General features: G+C 57.5%; 1 protein-coding gene across 2 annotated transcripts; it reads right to left on the bottom strand.

The window, feature by feature from the left end:
- Nucleotides 1-6,722: 6,722 nt before the first annotated feature.
- Nucleotides 6,723-19,676, bottom strand: EFNB1 (ephrin B1). Of its 2 annotated transcripts, XM_082445008.1 has the most exons (5): nucleotides 18,747-19,674; nucleotides 9,942-10,219; nucleotides 9,087-9,179; nucleotides 8,740-8,868; nucleotides 6,723-8,577 (listed from the first exon to the last, which is right to left on the bottom strand). In XM_082445008.1, the coding sequence occupies exons 1-5, from the start codon at nucleotides 18,872-18,874 to the stop codon at nucleotides 8,165-8,167; spliced, it is 1,041 nt and encodes a 346-aa protein (XP_082301134.1). In that variant the 5' UTR covers nucleotides 18,875-19,674; the 3' UTR covers nucleotides 6,723-8,164. The 2 variants fall into 2 exon arrangements, with proteins under 2 accessions (XP_082301134.1, XP_082301135.1); XM_082445009.1 differs by lacking the exon at nucleotides 9,087-9,179 and having other exon boundaries at nucleotides 18,747-19,676.
- Nucleotides 19,677-20,396: the final 720 nt, after the last annotated feature.

Below are 20,396 nucleotides of genomic sequence, written 5' to 3'. Positions count from 1 at the left end.
CTGACATCAAGGGTGCAGGCCACAGGACCCCACCTCACTCTCTCCCCATGCTGGCACCACCACCTCACCCCCCTCAAGTGGCAAAGTACCTAAGCGTTTGGACTCTGGATTCAGGCTTCTGGATTTCAGATCCTTGCTCTACAACTTCCTAGCCGTGTGCCCATGGGCAAGGTACTTTCCCTCTCCGAGCCTCCATTTCCTCATCTGTAAAACAGGGCTAATAGTGGTTCTACCTCAGATAAGGACCTCCCTTATGAGGCTCATGAGACTTGCGGTGTCCATGGAACAATGTATGTGACTAAGTTTTGAGCACGGTGCCTGGCCCGTAGTAAGTACTCAATAAATGTTTGCTTTTATTGTAGGGTAATATAATAAGGCGTTGACTCTGCCGATCGGCTGGACAGTAATGTGAGCAGGTAGAGGGCAGAGACAGAGCCCTGGGATGATGTTCCAACCCAGCCAAGCCCATTCAAGTGGACAAATGTTTCAAAGGTTCATTGATATTGCTCTGTGCTCAGGTCTGTTCTGGGCCCCACTCTAGGTAAGACACAGAGGTGCATGAGGCACAGTTCCTGCTCTCCAGAAACTCCCAACCTATTGGGGGAAACAGACACAGGCACATAGTATAAGCAGAAGCACTGCGAGAGCTGAGAAGAGAGTACCAACTTTGCCTGGATTTGAGGGTCAGAAGTGTCCATGAAGGATGCATAGGAGTTTGCAGGCCAGGGGCCACGGGATGGGCATCTCTGGCCGATGGAAGTGCAAATCAAAAGACTCAGAGGCTTAAGGGTGCCTGTGCTGGTCAGGGACCCGTGAATAGGCTTGTGTGATTGGGGTGTAAGTTGAATGTGGTGTGGAGGGGTTGAGGTGAGAAACTTAAGAGGTGGGCAGGGGCCAGATCACCCAGGGCCCTGACTGCCATGATGAGGAGTTGAGGGATGATTGACAATGTGAAATGGAAACTGAGATGACAAGATCAGGATGGAGTCTGGGAAAAATCACTTCAGCTGCTGTTTTGCAAGAGAGAGGGACAGATGGAGGCAGGGGGAGCAGTTGGGAGGCGATTGCCATAGTCCCGGCAGGAGAACCAGAGTGGTGGCATTGGGGGTGGTCAGAAGTGGGCAGAGTCAAGAGATGCTGCAGAGGCAGAACTGAAGGATAACCCAGAAGTTTCTAGCTCAGGCCCATCTGTGGCAAGACCTCAGCTGAGCTGGGAGCAGACACCTGTGCTCTGTAAACTGGTCTCTTTTCCCCCTTTGGTGTTTATTTTCATTTCCTTGTAAAGTTCAATTCAGAAAATTCCGATCTTGTTTCAGCTGAACTGAAGAGAAGGAAGGTTTTTCCATACCCCAGATGGGATCTGGGTTCCTGGGGCCTCCCAGGGCCTCCCAGGGCCCAGGCTTTGCTGGTGGCAACTCCAGCAGAGTGATGTTACACAAAGCTGGGAAGATCTGTGGGGCTAGAGCCCAGGAGAAGGCTTGGCATGGCTTGGCAGGACTGCTGTGGGGGATGAGAGCAGTTTGGCCAGGATCGGGAGACTGGAGGGGGCTGTGCACAGAGAGAGAAGCGAGCAAATCCTGCCTGTTGCCTCTTTGAAAGGAGAAAGGCTCCCTTCCCTGGGCAGTGCCCCTAAGTCATGGACACCTCTGGCCTTTTCTTTTCTGGATTCCACGCTCCCAGGCTCCACTGAGGGGTGTCTTGGATGAGTGTCTGTGCTAGAGGGAGGGGTCCCAGAGCTCACAATCAACAGCCCTGGATGGGTGTGGGGGTGGGGTGGGAGAAGGGGGATTGGGAGGCTGTGAGGTAATGTGAAGAGGCAATGGGCTGAAAGTCACAAGACCTGGGTGAGGGCCAGTCCCGGTAAACTCTCTGTGTGACTCTGGGCAGTTCCTTCTTCCCTTCTCTGGGCCTCAGTTTTCCCATCCATCCAACTAGGGGGCTGGACTAGAAGGTCTCTAAACGCCCTAACAGCTTGAAAGATTCCATTCTCTTCTCTGAATCTGCCCAGGGGGAGGCGTTGGGGGCTGGGGCACCGGCAGGGGCTGAGAATTCCATAGCAATTTGCATGTGAAAGCATGTTACTGCCATGGCTATTAGTGTGTGCAGGGGGGCTGAAGACAGGGCAAGGACAGCTAACTGTCAGGCTGTCCAGAAAGGCCCGCTGCCTGGGTGGGGGAGGGAGGGAGGCCCTGGAGGTGTGCAAGGCAGGCTGGACCACCACCTTGGGTTCCCAGGAAAGGGAGAATCCAGAGATCTTTAGGGACCCAAGCTCGAGATGCCCAATCCTGGGTCTGGCCCCTACAGAGACCTCCAAGCTGTCGTGTCGCGGAGTGACTTCAGAGCTGCGTGAGGTGCCACAGGAGAGGGGCCCCCAGGGAGGGGGACAAACTTTTAGTGCATTTGCTTTTCCGGGTCTGCTCTTACCAGGCCTAAACCTCCCAGGACCATATTTTCCTCAGGTTTATAATGTGACCTTTTGGTAATTGCTTTGTATAAACTTACATAGTTTGTCAATATAAATACTGTGTGTATATATATATATATGTTTGTTAGGTTCACTCACACAAACTCCTGGGGATTCTGGGAGAACAAAGCAGCTGTGTGCAAAAAGGGCTCACAGCTGTGGCCTGTGAGGAAAGAGAGGTGGCTCTGTCAGCACTCCCTGTGTGCCTTTAAGTCCCTTCCGGTATCGGGGTCTCAGTTTCCCCATAAGGGGTTTGATCTGGAAAGGAGCTCTCAGGGAAGTCCTAGCTCTACCATTTCCTGGCCTCTGACCTCTCAGATTCTACTGAACAGGCATGAGGGCAGCAAGGGAGGCCACCAGCCAGTCCCCCCGAGAACAAGGGCTCTTCCCCGCAGAATCTAGCCAGTGGAAAGGCCCTGGTGCAGGGTGGCTTCCACGGTCTCCTTGGCTGCTCCTGGTACCCTGGAAGCAAAGGAGCCACCTGGAGCTCCTCCCTAGGGCCCTGGTCAGAAGCCAGGTCTTTACCCACTGCTCCTGCGGAGGCTGAGAGAGACCAGCCCATGGGGCCACAGGGGTAGATAAGGGCTGAGGACACACACCTCTTCTACTTTGGCTTTGGGAGGTGTTTATCATGGGTATATTTTGCCCAGCCCCCAGCCCAGGTGGGACTGGGGCTGGGGGAGGCAGACTGGGATTGAGGCCTCAAGATAACTTCTGATGAGGATGTTTAGGAACTCTGTAAAAGGCCAGCTTTGGTCAGTGATGATGGGAACAGCCAGGGCTTGGGGGCCACTCGCAAACCAAGAAGGATCCCTGGGAAGCCCAGCCCCAGAGTCCAACTGCCCACTCCACACCTCGTGAGAGAAGCAACAGCTACCACTTATTGGTGCCAGGCATTCAACACTTGTTTAAAAAAGATGGATGAATGAACAAATGGAAGGCTAAGTTTAGTACCCAAGCTTTTAATCTGTGTATCCTCCATTCTGCCTCTCATATCACCACACAAGAACTTTAAGAACTAATCAGGCACTTAAAGGCCAGTCTAGAATGTGAGGTCCCTGGGAGCAGGGACCTTGACTATCCTGTTCATCACTGTACCCTAGTGCCCAGATTGCTGACTGGCATATAGTAGGTGCTCAGTAAATATTCTCTGAATAATTGAAGAAATCTAATCCCACTCCTCATTACCCAGACAGGGAAGTTGAGGCCCAAAGAGGTAGGGACCTGCTTGCACCTGGTCAAAAAGTCACGGTAGAGCTGGGACAGGCCCTGGGCTCCAGCCTCTCAGCACAGGGCTTTTTCCCCTGTATCAAAAGGCCCCCGTGGCAAACTCCTCCTGCCCTTCCCTATCCCTTCACGAATTCCTTATTCCCCCCACCCCCAGCTTTCCCTCTTTCCTTTCTCTTTGCCAGCTGGATAATTAACCACTGGAAACAAAACCTATAATTACTGTCCCCCCCATGCCCTTAAATTGCTTTCAGTTTGGGCTCCATGACCCCCGTCCTGGGTGGGGGTTGGTCTCCCCCTCAGCAGCCTCCCAAAGGGGAAGTCAACCTAACAAGCACCAGCTGAGGCCCCAGCCCCCCAGATCCAACGGCCAGCTGTACAGGAGGCCGGCAGCAGATGGGCGAGGAGGGTCCCCTGGCAGGCTGGGGCTGACTCAGCTGGGGTGTCAGTGGGACTGTGACGTGCCCGGGCAGGACAGGAGGCCAGGCAGGCGGGCCGGATTTCCGAGAGTGATTGATGCCAGGTGGCCAAAGGGCCGCTGGCTCAGCAGGGCCCAACTTAGGATGGTCCCAGTAGAGCCAAGTCTTTTCTTGGGTTCTTCAGCTCACCCTCATGCCCCTGCCTAGAGGGTGCCAGGCCATCCACATCCCTGGTGCCTCAGGGAGGACTCCTGGGAGCTTAAAATGGATCCGTGCAATAAGTCCCAAGAGCCCTGGCCTTCCAGCTCCACAAGGCCTGTCCCTTCAGGGAAACTGAGGCCTGGTTAGCACCTGCTCAACCTGGCTTCGTTGGTGATCTGGGCTCAGCCTGTGGAGGAAGCAAGGCAGCTCCACCCTCACCTGGGAAGCATCCTCTATCCCTGACTCACCAGGAGTTTGGGCTCAGCTGGGACAGGAAGGAGAGCTGAGGGTGGGGCCAGTCTGGGGCCCTACCACAGGAGGCTCACAACCCCTGCCTCCAGCTAGCTAAGCTTGGTCCGTTCCTGACCCACACAGAGGCTAAGGGAATGGGGGGGGGATGGCTCCCGTTCTTCAAGAGCCCCAAGGAAGCACGCTTGCTCGGTCTCCCCCAAGACGGGGCAAGGAGCAGGGGGGTGGGGCGGAGGAGAATCACCCTCTAGCAACTTCTGTTTGCTCATGGTATAGTAAAAAGACCTGGACTTAAAGCCTCGTGCTTGCGTTCACTTGGTGTGTGTTCTTGGGCAAGTCACTGCCCCTTGCAGTGGGTCTGTTTCCTCATCTCAATTATGGGGCAAAGAATTCCCCACCGTCTACCCTCACAGGGAAGTTTATGAAAGTCAATGAGATAGCATGTGTAAAAGTGTTTTTATTTTTAAGTGGCAGGCACTGGCCGGGTGAAGGACGCTGCCACAAGGGGCTACTGAGCAGTGCTGTGTGGCCGGCACAGCAGACACGGAGCTCAGACCAGCAGCAGCCACGGTGCCCAGGCCAGGGCAAGTGACAACAGCAGTCACAAAGCTTCTGGGCGGTTGCAGAGGCTGCCCTATACTTTGCTTTGCCGTCTCCCAGAGATTTTACTTCACACTCCTCACAGCTACTCCCAAGGGGCCCCCAGAAACTCGATCCTCCACTGAGAGGGTGGGGGCAGCCGTGTCCTGGGCTGGGCAGGGGACCACCCAAGGACACTCATTGGTGATGTGTGGGAAGGGCTCTACCCAACCCAGATCAGGCTCCCCCTCAGTTAGAGACATCAATCTGGCCTGAACCAGCCCTGAGTAGAGACCCCTGGCCCAGGCAGGGGCCCCCGCTCTGGGCAGGCAGTCAAGCAGCAGAGGCCCCATCTGATCCAGGCACTTCCTTTGGTTAATGAGAAACCAAATAAACAGCCTCTGCCCCAGCTGGCTTCGGGAGCACCCCAGCCGGGCCCAGCCCTGCCTGCTCCAGCCAGCCTCCCTCCCTTTCACCCTGCAGGTCCCGTGACTTTCCTCCCTTGCCTCCTCCATGCGCTTCCCACTTCCCTCACAGCCCTGCCTGCTCCTTGGCTGGTGCACTGGGGCTTCCTGCTCTGGATCGCTAACTAACCCTCCCCTTCCTTCCTCCTCCTCCTTTCCTCTAGTGCCTTCTTACCCATTTTTAGCTGCTGGGATCCCACTTGTCCTCCTCTCCTGACATCTGTCTCAGCCATCTCCATGAGGAGGGAGTCCCCCGCCCAGAAGACCTGCGGGCTGCTCCAGGCCTTGCCAGCCTGTGTCTCTGCTGTGGGAATGAGGCCAAACCCTCTTCAGGGCACTCACTCCACTCTCAGACCAGCAGCCCGCAGGAGGGAGACTGGGTGCTCAGGGCTGCTCTAGCTTGAGGGCTTTGTCAGCCAGAAGTCCCCGAGTGTGCCATGGTGAGAGCTCTGGTGTGCAGGAGAAGGAAGGCTCTTCTGGCTAAGGAGCGAACCGGACAGCCTGAAGCAGCCTCGTTACCCAGCGGGCCACAGCTGAGGCCCAGCTCTTGGGAAGTTATTTCTAGCCACCTCCAGGTGTCTCGAGGCAGGGCAGGGCTGGGCCTGCCAGCAGGTCCCAGATCTAGCCCCAGCGAGGTGGTGGCAGTACTTGCCGACACACCCAGGTCCCCATGGGAACACCTCCTCCCCCATCTACTCTCTCTAGCTGAGCCTAGTGCCAGACGGGGCAGATGCCCGTGGCCTATGCCACAGCGGTGACAGGAGAGACAGGGGAGTATGGTCACAGGGTCCAGCAGAACAAGAGGGTAGAAGAACTTGTGGCGAAGAAGGGCACAGAGCTCTTGCAACATCTTGCTCCGCTAGGACAGCCATCATCTTCCCATACCAGCCCAGATCACCAGTGTTTTGGGCACATGAAAATCACACACACGTGCTCTCCCGCTCGCGCTCGCTCTCTCTCTCTCTCCCTCTCTCCCTCTCTCTCTCTCTCTCTCATATACTCGCTCATACACTCACACTTCATTCCCCAACATCACGACACCATTTTACACCCATTTCTCCATGTGGTTAATTTTTTTTTTTTTAGTTCTCATTTTTTCTAAGAAAAAAGCAACAAGAAAATAATTCAGAGTTTATACAAAACATCTTTACATTATTTTTTTTCCAAAAAAGACTAGTATTTACACAAATGGCAACAGAAACAAAAACAAAAAAACCCTTTCGACTGCCACCTGGAAGGGGCTGGCTGTTCCGCTCCCTCTCCCACCTGGCAGTGGGGTGGGCAGCTGGCCAGGAGGCAGTGTGGAGGTGGATGGTGGGAGGCCCAGCTCCTTCCATGGCCACTCTGCGAGTGCCTGCAAGGCGCTTGCTAGTGGCAGTCTGTTAGCAGCCGTGCTGGCAAGGAGCCGGGGTCAAAGTGCACGGCGTGCTGGCCCAGCCCTAGGCAAGCCTCTTCCTCTTTCCAAGCCCCAGCCCAAGATTGGGGGGCTAGCGGGAGCTGGGTTAGGGGGGCACCCACCTGAGCTAGAGCCCAGAAAAGAAGCAGGCTACCTGGCCTTATACCCGCTTAGTTCTCCGCCCTGGGCCTCTGTTTCCCCACCAGGCCGAAGGATGCCAAAGGTGAGGGGAGAACAGGGCAGAGCGGAGAGGGGGGAACTCCCAGCTCTGCAGGGCAAATAGCCACCTGGGCACCTCACCTCCCTCCACCCCCCATGAGGTCATCTGCCTGCAGCAGCTCTCCTGTTCCCCAGGCAACAGCCAATTAAGACATTAATAACCGTGAGAGTGAGGGAGGCAGGATATGCCCAAGTAACCCACAGGAAGGTTTTTTTTTTTTTTTTTTGGTGGAAGGGTGGCAGCCACTACCCCATTGCCAAGATCAGCACTGTAGAAGGAGGGTCAGTGGGGGAGGGTGAGACACCTTGCCCAATGGCACTCTTGCCTTCCCTCGTGGTCAAGAACAGCCCTGGCCTGTCCCCTACCCCCAAAAAATATGCCAACGAGTTTATAAAAGAAATGCCATCCTATGCTTCCCGGCTGGCCACATCCTGCCCCAGGCCCCTGATACTGCGGAAGGCTGGGCTCAGAAAACCTGGGGAGGGGCTGCCTTTTCCATTTTTCCATTTTTCTTCAAAAAAAAAAAAAAGAAAACAGATGAAAATGAGTTGACAGCTAAAAAAATGAACACAAAAACATTAAAAACAGTGATGATAGCGGACAAGAAGTCCTGGGAAGGGAGAAAGGGGGCGAGGGGGCACAGGGCCAGGGGGGGCGTCTCCCTGCCTGCTGTCCATCAGCATCCGACCCTGCCCTCCAAGAAGGGGTGCCCCCGCAGAGCCCAAAGGCCTGGCCAGAGGGGGAAGGCACAAGAGCATGGGGGCTGGGGGCACAAGCACCCCCCTCTGAAGCCCAGGGGGCGGGGCAAAAGGGGGATTATAAAAGCCAAGAAACTACAAAACTAAATACAAAGATGGGCACAGCTGGCAAGGGGAGGGACGTGGGTGAGGATGGAGAGGTGCAGTCCCGGCCGACTGTCCCTCGGGGCCGAGGCTGCCCGGGCCCTCAGACCTTGTAGTAGATGTTCGCGGGGCTCTGGGGCGGCATCTCCTGGACGATGTAGACGGGGTGCCCGTAGTCCCCACTCACCTTCTCATAGTGGGGGCAGTAGTTGTTCTCTGTAGTCCGTAAGGGGATGATGATGTCGCTGGGCTCGGTGCCCGCCGTGCCACTGCCCCCCTTAGGACTGGCCAGGGTGCTGAGCGAGAGGGCGGGCGCCCGCTGCTGCGTGTGCTTGCGGTGCCGCTTGCGCAGCTTCAGCAGCAGGACGGTCAGGAAGATGATGATGAGCAGGAAGATGACGCAGCCGGCGCCCACGGCCGCAAACAATGCCACCTTGGAGTTGAAGAAGCTGTCGGGGTCCCCGCTGCTGCCTCCACTCCCACCGGAGCCACTTTTCTCATTCTGGTTCACAGTCTCTGTGGATGGGGGAGGGAGGGAAGGGAGGGGAAGAAGGTCAGCCAGGGGTCCCAGGGACACATGGCAGATCTCGGGCCACGCCCTGCCTTCCTTCAGAGCTAGGGCCTGAAAGGGCAGCCGAGCAATGGCTTCTGCCCTCTGGGAGACTCCCATACACTCACCGTGCTTGCCGTCGGAGTCACCCAGGGAGCCCCGACCACCGGGGGCCTGTGTAGCCATCTTGATAGTGTTGTCTGCCTCCTTGCTGGGCCGGCTGGTAGTCAGCTGCTCGGGCGTCACAGCATTGGGGTCTAGGGGTGGGGAGAGAACAAGTGAAGGGGGATCTCCGGCAGCATAGGTGCCTCAGTTACATAGCACCCACCGGCCAAGAATGGCCCGGATACTGGACCTCAGATCCCCTATCCCTACTGCCCCCTCTGCCACTACTCCCCATGCCCACCCCCCCCCACCCAGTGAGGAGCATCTGTTGCAAAAGCCTAGCTGAGGAGCCCTCGGCCTGGGTGCTCACCTTGCCCAACCTTCATGACAATCTTCATGGTGCGTGTGCGGCACACACCTCCCTCCCGGTTCTCCAGTCCCTCCAGGCTCCCATTGGATGTAGCTGCAGCAAGAGGCCAGGGCAGTCAGGAGGAGGAAGGGGTCTGCCAGCATTACCCAGAAGCCCTAGTGATGTCTAAGCCCTTAAGAACAGAACTGGGAACCAGGGAGTTGCAAGCAGCTCCCACCCACCCATGAACCTTTCTACTTCTCTCCTCCCACTAGGAACAGAGTCCAGGAACTAGCCCCTCCCACAAGGATGCTGCTCCCCTATCATGACCAGGCCTTGGCCCTTCCTTCTCAGTGGAAGCTACATGTGTCTCCTCATTGGGTGATGTTGCTCAGAGGCCAGGCAATCAGAACTGGCATGGTGAGGAAGGCTTCTCCACAGACTAGAAGGAGTCCTAGATTCGGTGTCAGGAGAACTGGGTTGGCAACCCAATCCGCTCCCTAACTCTCTGTGTGATCTAGGGCAAGAAGCCCCTTCACCTCTTGGGGCCTCAGTTTCCCATGAAGAGAAAGGCTGAAGCTCTGCCAATTCTGCCATTCCCAAGATTAGATCTTAGGTGGGCAAAGAAAATAAGAGAGAGAGCACCACGAATCAGAGTCCTCTCCCACCCAACTCCTAGAGCCAGGGCGAGCTGGCAGCAGGCCCCTTGGTAAACGCTGGGGCCAGAATTCCAAGGCCAGGCCAGGAGGAGAGCACGCCAGCCTTCAAAGGGGACTGGATCAGGCTGGGCCTGAACTGTGTGCAGTCTCATTGCACTACTCAGAAGTTCCCAGTGTTACAGGACAGGAAAGAACCATGTGGTGGGCAGGGACTCACAGGTAATATAGTAATCGTGGTGCTTCTTGAACTCCAGGCCCATGTAGTTGGGGCTGAACTCCTGGAACTTGATGGTGAAACGGATTTCCTGCTCTGGCCTATTGCAGGTGACCAGCACGTTGGGGTCGAGCACGGTGCTGCAGGCAGCTGCCTGCTCAGGCCGCACCAGGTACAGCTTGTAGTATTCATAGGGCCGCCCAGCTTCTGCTCGGGGGCAGATGATGTCCAGCTTGTCTCCAATCTTTGGGTAGATCACCAGGCCCTTCCCACTCAGGAACCTGCCCAAGAGGGAAGAGATGGTTAGCCTCAGGGTTGGGGGTCTCAGGCCATCCCCAGAACCAGGGGAGCAGACAATGAGGGCCAGGCTGGGCACACTGGGTGGAGATGGCGAGGACAGGCATTCTGTCCTTTTTCCAGCCTTATGCTGGGGGTGGGGAAAGAGAACCATACTGCCAGCAGGGTGTGGAAGGGGTGGCCCATGGGCAAGGCTGCCAGGCTTTGACTGCTCGGCAGGGTGGGGCACTGCCTAGCTGGGGGAGCCCTTTGTCCTAATGTGGCATTTCCGCAGGGGGGCTGACGTGGCAGATGGGCTAGGCACCTAGATGTCAGGCTTGGGTTGCCTGGATGCGGCAGCCCTGTCCTCCTCGCACCCCCAACGTACTCACATTCCTTCACAGCCTCTGCTACCGGCCCCCCCAGCACACACGCGTGTATATGCGCTCATGCGCACAGACACACACACAGAAGCACACACACAACAAGCCCCAGAAACCACCCCCAAAGCTCCCAGCCAACGGCTGGGGGTGCACAACCTATCTTGGCCCCATGCCTTCTCCCCCATCCTTGCTAATCTTGGGCATGATGGGGAGATAGGAACAGGCCTTGCCTAGAGCCAAGGGATAATGGGCACAGTCTCCAGCCAGGTACAGCTCCACCCAGCTCCCTCCACTCCCCACTCCCACTGCCTGGCGTCCTACCAGGACTCATCCCACCCCCATAATGCAAGAGCCTGAATCCCCAAATCTGGCCAGTCTCACTGCAAAGGATAACAGAGAAAGGGGAGAAGAGGCCTAAGCAGGAACAACAGATCATATAAGACAGGGCCCCAGGAACCTCGCTCATCTGCCTTCTAATCCACTCCCACCACACACACACACACACACACACACACACACATACACACACACACACACACACACACACACACACACACACACACACACAGCCTCTGCTCCCGATCCTGAGAGGAGATGGACAAATGCCTCCAGAGCCAGGTTCGTCTTCTAATCCAGAAGGCCAGGCACTGGGAAATAGCAGGGGGAGGGCAGCTGCCTGGGGCCACCGATTCATATCATCCTGTCCTTGCCTAAGCACAGTAAGCGCTCTCGGCCATTTCTGAGCCTGGGAGCAAGTCAGTACAATGTAGGAGAAAGAAGACAGACTTTGGAATCAGATAGATGGTGGCCCTTACTAGCTCTGTGACCTTGGATGAGCTGCCTGATCTCCCTATCTTTCAGTGTCCTCACGTATAAACTGGGGGTAGGAAGAGCCCCTCCTCCAAGGATGGTGGAGGGGAGGCATGATGGCATGTATAGAGCACATAGTTGGCACTCAACCATGACTCCTGCTTAGAAATAGCGTGGTCTGCCAAGAGGCAGGAGGCCAGACACTAACACCAAGGACCTATGAGCCCAGTCTTGTTTCTTGGGTGGGAAAGAGGAAAAGATGATACAGCTCCATCCTCAAGGACTTTACCGTCTGGTGTGGTTCAGAAAAGTAAATGGCCCACGCTGCAGCAATGGATAGCACCAGGCTATCTGGAGGCTATGTGAGAGGATGGTGGCTCAAAAGGCAAGGGCTGGAGGCAGAGAGAGGAAGGAGACAGCTCATCTGACAGGACAGTCAGAAATGGTCCCACAGAAAGAGTGGGATGAAAGCGGGTCTTGGGGGAGGAATAAGAAGTTGACATCCAGCAAGAGCAGACAGCAGTGGTTGGGACACAAAACCCAGGCCAGTGACTGACCCAGTGATGGGTAGAGAGGAGCAGAAGAAGAGGGGGTAAAGCTCAGCTGGGGCCAGACTGAAAGGCCAGGGTCACAACAAGCAGTGTGGGTTTCATCCAGTGGGGGACAGACTCTCTAGCAGAAAGGACAATGAAGGGCCGAAGGCAGTGCTTCAAGGCAATGAAGCTGACGGTGGAAGAACATGGTTCTACTCCCTGAGGGCCCATTCCACAGTGGGGGCTACAAGGCACAAGGGCCTCCTGGGAGCTCAGTATCCTCACCGGATGGAGGGAAATGATACCCAAGGAGGTGACTAAGGGAACTAGACCAAGTAGATGAAGTGGATGAAGAACAGCAACCCTCTCTCCATGTCCAGGGAAGCTGCACTAAGCTGGGACCTGCCATCCTTCTGTGCAGGAGGGTAAAAGCAACAACAAGAAGGTCTCACCCGCCTTAGTACTTAGCTTTACCACACTCCAGAAGGCCAGAAAGGAAGCAGGCATGGGATGGAGGCCCACACAAACATTTGAGAGAAAACGCCCCCAACTCCATGCTCCACAAAAAGCCAAGAAGTTTCACCAAAGCCTCTATAATTCCTAAGGCATTTTTCACTTTCCAATCTTCATACTGGTTCCATCCAGGCAGTAGGATTAGACAACTTCTAACATCTTAGAGATAGAAGGAACCTTCGAGACCTACTGAGTCCAGGCTCCTCACGTGAGGGAATGAGTAACCAGATGAATGTTCCTGTTGAAGAGGGTGCTCAAAGCCAACCCGAGGAGCCTAAACTCACCCAGGATGTTAACTCCTAGGGGTCTAAGAGTACCTTAAACATTGGCTGAATCCTTATACAGCTGTGCACCTCCATAAGACCGTACCTGGAGATGACAGCAGGTAGAGGGCACACAAAGGGGTACAGGCCAGCTCACTTTTCTAACCACTTGGCCCGCCTTACTCACCAGGGAGTCTTGTCTACCTGAGCAGTCTCCCATCACCATTCAGGTTCTGGAGCCCTGGAACCCAGAGACAACCGAGGAAACAGATGTCTACATAGTGGGTGGGGGATGGGGAGGAGAGAGGACTATTGCCCCCAACACCCCTCAGACTCTGTCAACCTCAGTGAACAGAATTCATAAATATTCATGAGTTCATTTGCATAGCAGCTGGCAGAGGGAAACTCACCTTCCCCTAAAGTGCAGAAGGGAGAGGAGCCTGATGAGACCCGCCTTCCCTGACCCTGGTCCCCCATGATGGTACCTTCTCAGCTTCTTCCCCACCACTAAGAAAAGTGCTTCTGGGCCTGTGAGAAGCCCCAGAAAGTGGTGAGGGGCCACGAGGTGTGGGTATGCAGCCCGTGAGAGTGAAGCCCAAGGTCAGGTACGATGCTAGTCATCCTGTACAGCGGGGACCCTGCAGGTCTCCCCTCGTACCCACCAGGTTAGAAGTAGGGGCCGAGAGGAGGAGGAAGAGAGTACCTAGTTAAACTCTTTATCCCCCAGTTTTCAAAAACTACTACTCCCCCCATTATCAAACCAAGCTTTCCTGCCTGGGGCCACCCCCAGACAAAGCCCTTTTCTGGAAAATAAGGGGATTGACATGGCCCAGCAGGAAGCCTGCAGCAGGTCGCCATGGTAACCCCTGAGGCCTTCCCTCCTTAGCCTCTGATAGCCCCCGGGACCCCAGGGAGCCACCCCAGGGAGTAAAAGGACTTAGGGGAGGCAGCCTGGGCGTTCAGTCTCCTGTCTGTGGCCTGCCTCTTCCCCTCTACCCTAGCCCAAGTCTCTCCCCCAGCCTGCCTACTGAGCTTAGAAGTATCACCATGACTGCTGAAAAGAATCCTGGGAGAGAAGAAGCCTGAGGGTCTGGGGTAGTGGCCAGTGCTGGTCAGAGGCCAACTGCCCCCCTGCTTCTTTGTCCAGCTAAGCCCCTATCCACCCATACACAGACAATCTATAGCAAAGAGAGTTTGGAGCTGTGGGGGTCATGCCTAGAAAGCTGCCCACGTTCCACCACACTTCCTTCCCTCTCATCCTTCCCTCAGGCCCTAGGGACTTGTGGTCAGAGAGTGGCCAAAGGGAGAGCCTGGTCCTAGGCCATGCCAGCCCAGGTTTGGTAGAAGACTCTAGCCACAGCTTTGATTCAGTGACTCCGGCACCACTGCGCCTGCACCCCAGGGTGGCAGGACCAGTGGAGGACAGACCCCAAGCTGGAGCTCAAGTGTGCTCTCATCCCAGCAAGGGTGGGGAGCCCCCAAATTAAAGGCTCCTCTTTCACTCCCCCAGCTCCACCCAGCCCCCGAGGCAGCAGGAGCAGGCCTGGCATGTCCCAGCAGTGCCCGCCCAGGCGTGGGTGGGCAGGAACAGCAGCTGGGTCCTGGCACACACACAGCACTGTCGGAGGCAGGGAAGCCAGGAGAGCCCCAGAGGAAGTCACTCCCCCCCCACCTACACTGAACTATGCCACCCCTCTGCCCCACCTGGCCTATGCTAGGGCTTAACAGCCCCTTCCTTGTTGTCTGCTTTCTGTGGGGTCCCTGAGAGGCAGTGAGATTCCTGGCCCAGAGAGGAACCAAGGCTGCTATTCAGAGCCCAGGAGGGAGAGTGCCAGGCATCGAGCTGGCTGCCTCTAGATCAGGTCACCCCGAGCAAGCTGCCCTCAGAGGTAGGCCTAGCAAAATCAAATGAGGAAGCTGGAGCACTGCTCATCCCACGTGGGCAGGGCCTGAGTCACAAGGACAGATGCACACACACCTGTGAGGTGAGAGGGAAAGCCCGGGGCAAAAGCCAGCGCCTCCTCCGAAACCCAGTCTTTCCCAGATTCCAAGGCAGTGGGATGGTGTGGAAAGAATGGCACAAGGCACAGCTCTCCCCACTACGAGCTAACTGACTTTAAACGAGTCATTTTCCTTTTCTGGGCAAATACCTCCTCATCTGGAAAATGGGCAATTCCAACTTCCCAGGGCTGTTGGGAACATCCAATGAGCTCATATCTGAGGATGCTTTGGAGGTAGCAAGGTACTGTCCAGCTGTTAGTTAGCACACCAAACACAGTACCATTTAGAAGAAGCTGAACGAGCTTACTACACTCCTGGCTGCTAGCACCGCCACCCAAAACAACTACAATGAAAACCCACCCAGGAGGGGCTGCTACAGAGCCCAGGGCAAGGAACCCAGAATATGGCTGGTGAGCATCCCCTTACCTCAGCTCCCCTGATAATCACAGGGTGGACCCTCCCCCCAAACCTACTGTTCCCATGGCAACCAGTGGCCTCCTGGCTGGCCCACCCACTCCATACTCCCGACACCAGAAAACGGTGATGCACAGTAGTGTCCAGGGCCCACTCATCCCCATCCATCATAGTTGGTGAGGCAGTGGAGAGCCTGAAGGGAGAAAGGGAACCCTGGATTCAGCCTCCAGTCCAGCCTCACCAGGCCCTTCTTGCCCCAGGTCTGGCTGCCTGGGGTTGAGGGACGGAGGGAGGGGAACAGGGAACTTTAGAGGAGCTGCTGGCTTCCCATCACTTTCAGGCCCCCACCTGTGGCCAATCAGCCACAGAGTAGAAGAGGTCAGGTCCCTAGCCACCCCGGAAAGGGGCCCCCTGAGCTGGCCTCCCCAGGACTGTGAGCTGGAACAGCTGTGAGGGGGGCTGGGACCAACACTTTGGCTTGTAGCAGGCAAGCCTGGGTTGGGGTCTGCAGCTGCCCCCACCCATGCTGGATGGAGTCAAGGGTCCTGGATGCCAAGCTGAAGCCCCCACTCCCGCCCCTTGCAGGGAAGGTGTAATATGATCTCAGGCACATTCCCACTCTCTGGAGGTGGAGGAACCTGAGTGGGGGGCAGGAAGGGGTCAGAATGGGACTGAGAGACTGAACTGCAGCAGCTGGACTTGGCTGAGGACTCAAGTATGAGGCCTGCCGGCTGCCCCAAGTTCTCAGGGGAGGAGGCTGGAGGAGGGGGCTGCCCTGGGACCTTCCATCACAGCCCCCCCACCCCACACAAGCATGCACATGTACTCTGGTTCCTCCCAACCTCTAACGGGCCCAGACCCACCTTCCCACCCTACACTTATCGGGCAAATCTGACAAGGGGCCAAGCTCTTGCCACCCAGGGACTACCACCCTGGAAGGCCACAGCACCAATTTGGGAAAGAGGCTGGGAGTCTGGAGCCAGCCCTTCCGGCTCCCCTCTCCCGGTCAGGGCTGGGGCTGCCCGTACCCTGGAACCTGGAAACATACCCCCAGCCCCACCACTTCTTTATTTTGATTTTTTACCAAGGAGGAAGCAATTAAGCAGGGTTTATAGGCACTGGGAGATTTGGGGGGGGGGTGCCAGCTCCTGACAGGACTGAGGCGAGAGACCAAAAGCTGGGAGGAAGAGGGGAGGGAAGAGAGAAAATGAGCCTGTGAGGGAGAGCACGGGCATGTGCGAGAAACAAAAGGACTCGAGAAAAAGAGGCAGAGAGTGACTAAGAGTGAGAGGGAGTGTGAGAAAGAGGGAGAGCGGGCAAGCAGAGCTGGAGAGGGGAGGTGAACGCGGCTCACACAGGATGTGAGAGGGCGAACCGACAAGGGCCTGAGAGGGAGAAGTCGGGCAGGAGGCAAAGAGGGAGAGACGGACAGAAAGAGACCGTTGATTTGAAAGGCTGTGGCAGTCCCAGGCTTGGGCGCGGTGGCAGAGACAGCCCCCCGAGCTCAGAGTGAAGCTGAGGGCAGTGCCTTCCTCCTGTCCTCCTGCCCCCCCCAAACCCGTGCCAACACACACAGACAGGCTGCATTCCAGACCCCTGAGCATAGATTTAACTCTGGGGGGTGGTGCGCGCAGGGGCACCAGGATCAGTCCCTCACCATTCCCAGGATCTGCTCAATTACAGGATGGAATTCGTGCAAGTCCTATTGCTGCCTCAGCCACCACCCCCACCACCCCCAGGATGCCTGCCCTCAGCCTGAAGTGGATCGGGGAGTGGGGCAGATCTCAAAAACCTGCAAACCGTTCCAGAGCACTCAGGCCTCAAGACACAAAAAGGGTGAAGCTCAGGGAGATCTTGTTTCTCCCAGCCACCCCCCACCTCACTCTGCAGGAGGGCTCCTTTCCAGCTGTGGAGCTGCCTGCTATCTCTGGTTAGAGACCCGAGAGAGCAATTAGGTCACTCCCATGAGCCCTTATGATGGGCTACCCCAGGCGGATTTCAGCTCTCCTGGCTCAAGAGAGAGCATTTCCAGCCTCCACCTTTACAGAAGGGAACTGGGCACTTCACAGCCTTTCTCCTTGGTCTGAGCAGCCCCAGGGCCCCAGACCATTTTGAGTTCCTGCTGTTAGGAGAGCACTGGGCCCAGTTTGGCTTCTGGGTTAAGGAAAAATCCTTGTCAATCCCTTTCCTTGTACCCTGACCCTGGTTTAGACATCCCACTAACCAATAAATAGGACCCTACCTTAACCTAAGGAGAAGGAACTAAAGAAGCCGCCCTCTCCCACTCCAGGGCTGAGAAGTGCATGGCCCCTGGAACCTAAGAGGTCAAGACAGGCAGGAGCTCGGGAAGTTAGCGGGGAGCCCATAAGAGTGGACAGGAAGAGATTCCAGATACAGGAATCATAGAGCACAGAGGGCAGGCCAAGGGCCCCCAGTTTCCCACTAAGTAGGGTGTCCGCACACTGCTGGGACCTCCAGAAAACAGGAAGGAAGAGCAATTTTGACCCTGGGTTCCAACCTGAGTCCTGGATGCCAAAAGAGAAAAAGGTCCAGAGGTCACTACACAATCCAGCGACTCCCCACTAACAGCCCAGAAACCACTGAGCCACCGCCCTGAAAGGTGTGTGTGTTGTTGGGAGGTGGGGGAGGATTGTGAAGGGGAAGGAGGAGGGAGAAAAGAAAGGATCTCCTCTACATAGCTGCCTCCCCAACCCCTTTGGGAAAGCTAAGCACAACTCCCCAATCTGAGGACAGAGGGTGGGGGGGGCCAGTGGGACCCGCCGGGGCAGGAATCCTTCGCTTGCCACCCGCTTCCCTCGCCAGCTCGGCCGCCACTCTCCACCCCGGCCAGCCCTGGAAGCTCTGCCGCCGGCTCCATTGGACCCCCGACGAGCGCTGGATCGACCCCCCCCCCGCCAACAAAACCTCTCTCCCACTCCGCCCCTCTCCACCCGCCGCCTTTGTGAGCCTGGGAGCGGCGCCCGCCCTTCCACGGACCCAGCAGGGAGAAAGTGGCGGGTGGGGGGGAGGCTAGAAGAGACGGCAAAGCGAAAAGCTAGGGAAGCAAACTGAGAAGAAAGAGAAATGAAAATGGGAGAAGCCCGAATGGAGATACAGGCACTGCCACCCGCCCCAAGCGCGAAGTCCCGCGCCACTGTCCCTTCACAGCTAAACAAACGGGGAACCTGTGTTCCGGCCTCTTCCCCCGCCCAGGTCAAGCTCGCCCACCCCCCCGCCCCCAGCGGCTCTTGGCGAAAACCGCCACGTTCCCAGGGGCCCCAGAGGGGGCTGCTTTCTCTCCCCGACCCAGCTCTCCAGTGCGCTCAAGGGCGCTCAGACTCCCAGCTCCGCCCGGCGCGACAATCTCGACTTGATCCGGGACGTGCGGAGGAGAGGGCCGGGAAGCTGAGGGGTCACAACCCAGCCAAGTGCCCCCACCCAACCCCACCGCACCCTTCCCCGCCCGCCCGCAGGGAAACACACTCGAAAAAGCCATAGACAAAATGGGGCGCCGCTCCTCCTCCGAACACCTTCCCACAGGCGCTCGGGGGCGCGCGGCCTCACCCCGAAGGAGTGCCTCCCACCCCCAGGGACCAGAGCAGATAAGTTACTCACTTGGGGTTGAGGGAGCTCCAGGACACGGGCTCTAGATTCTTGGCCAGCGGGGTGGCGAGCCGGCACAGCGCCAACACGACCATCGCCACAAGCCACTTGCCGAGCCAACGCTGGCCAGGCCGGGCCATCTTCCCTGGGGCAGGCTGCACTTCGGGATCCCCTGGCGCCTCCTCAGCAAAGCTGGCCTCGCCTTCCCGTGCCGCGCTGCGCTCCGAGACGCTCAGGCGCCCATCCTCCGCAGCCGCCGGCCTTGAAGTGCTCCCCTCCCGCCGGCTTCGGTGTCGCTCTTCTCCGCCCCGCCGGCCAGGAGGACTCACTGGGCAGCCGCCCCCAACCCGAGCATGAGCTGTGGCCTCCGAGGGCTCGCTCCACTGGCCTCTCCGCCGCACGAAGCACGACGGGGGCTCTGCGCCCCCGGGTGATCCCGTCCGATTCCGCTCGGCTCCCCGAGACTGTTTGGGACTGCGCGCCCTCTCCCCGACGGGGTCTCACCGCTGGGGACTCGGTGGCCGCCCGGACGCCTCGACCGTCCCGGGATCGGCACCCCTGGGAAGAAGCGGGAGTCTCCCCACCACACGAGCTCGGTCCGGGGGCTCCCGACCGGGCCGCCCTGGCACGGGCTCCGTTCCTCCAGGCCACACTGGGACTCCGGGCTGCGCGCCCCTCGACAGCTTCGACTTCAGCGCGGGGCCCGCTCAGTGTACTTAGAAGAGCGCGGAGACACTGCCGAGCGAGCTAGTCCCATCAGTTTGCGCCTCTGAAGCCTAGGCCGGGTGGCCCGGCAGCCCAGTCGCCGAGTCCTAGCTCCCCGGCGATTGCGCCCGAGGCTCTACGGTCAGTGCGAGGCTCACACACCTCCCACTGCTGACCAGCGCGCATAGACTCCCTCCGCCGCCGCTGAGCTGTCTACTCCCCTGCTCAGGCGTACGCAAGGCCAACCCTACGCATCTTAGCCAATAGCAAGCTCCGTCACGGGGTCCTTGCCCTGCACCACGCCCCCAGAACAGGAAGGAGGCGGGGTTTTAGGGAGCTCTTAAGGACGCCGCGCTCTCCATGGCACCAATCTGAGTGTGCGGCTCCTGCGGTTAGGGCTGGGTCCTGCCTAGTCCTGTTCCCAGAGCGCTCAGCCCGTGGGAAGTTGGCGCTCCTCTAGAGCTGTCGGCCTGCTCTTCTCCCCGAGCGCCTGGTCGACACTCCGGCCCACTGACCTGGGCCGAACAGGCTCAGTACTTTTCCCGGGAAAGTACTACCATTCTTTTTGTTACACACGCGAGCCCTGAAGTCCTTGCTCCGTGCCCACCTCCGTGACAAGGATAGCTTGTTTACTCCTGGTCCCATCTCACGTAGGGCTCTGGTGGGCTTTCCTCCTTCCGCCCTCGCAGTGCAGTGTCTGCTTGCACATGGACCCGGACCCGGAGTCCTGAACAAACGGATAGCGGTGGGCGGTGGAGTCTCAGAGGGGTCAAGTACGGGAAAGTTGGGAAGATGAGTTCTTCGCCCCTGGGGACCAGGCCTTGGGAATCTCAACTTTGGGGAAGAGACTTGTGGGACACCAGGGGCCCAGATTTCGAGTCTTGTCCTGTCTGAAGGCGCGGGCAAGGCCCTGGGATAGCAGTGGGGATGAGAGGGCACCTCGATAAAGAAAGACAC

The sequence above is a fragment of the Balaenoptera physalus genome, assembly GCF_965194825.1.
Source record: "Balaenoptera physalus genome assembly, chromosome: X".
Classification (NCBI taxonomy): Eukaryota; Metazoa; Chordata; class Mammalia; order Artiodactyla; family Balaenopteridae; genus Balaenoptera; species Balaenoptera physalus.
Note: the sequence above shows the minus strand (reverse complement) of the source record. Positions and strands in the feature narration are given on the sequence as shown.

What these genes read in the sequence shown, in the direction of transcription:
- EFNB1 (XM_082445008.1), bottom strand. Translation starts at nt 18,874, where the DNA reads ATGGCCCGGCCTGGCCAGCGTTGGCTCGGCAAGTGGCTTGTGGCGATG. An exon ending in TGTCATGAAGGTTGGGCAAG is followed by an intron (nt 8,869 to 9,086) that starts GTGAGCACCCAG and finishes CCCCACCCCTAG; the next exon opens with ACCCCAATGCTGTGACGCCC. An exon ending in TGACTCCGACGGCAAGCACG is followed by an intron (nt 8,578 to 8,739) that starts GTGAGTGTATGG and finishes CCCCATCCACAG; the next exon opens with AGACTGTGAACCAGAATGAG.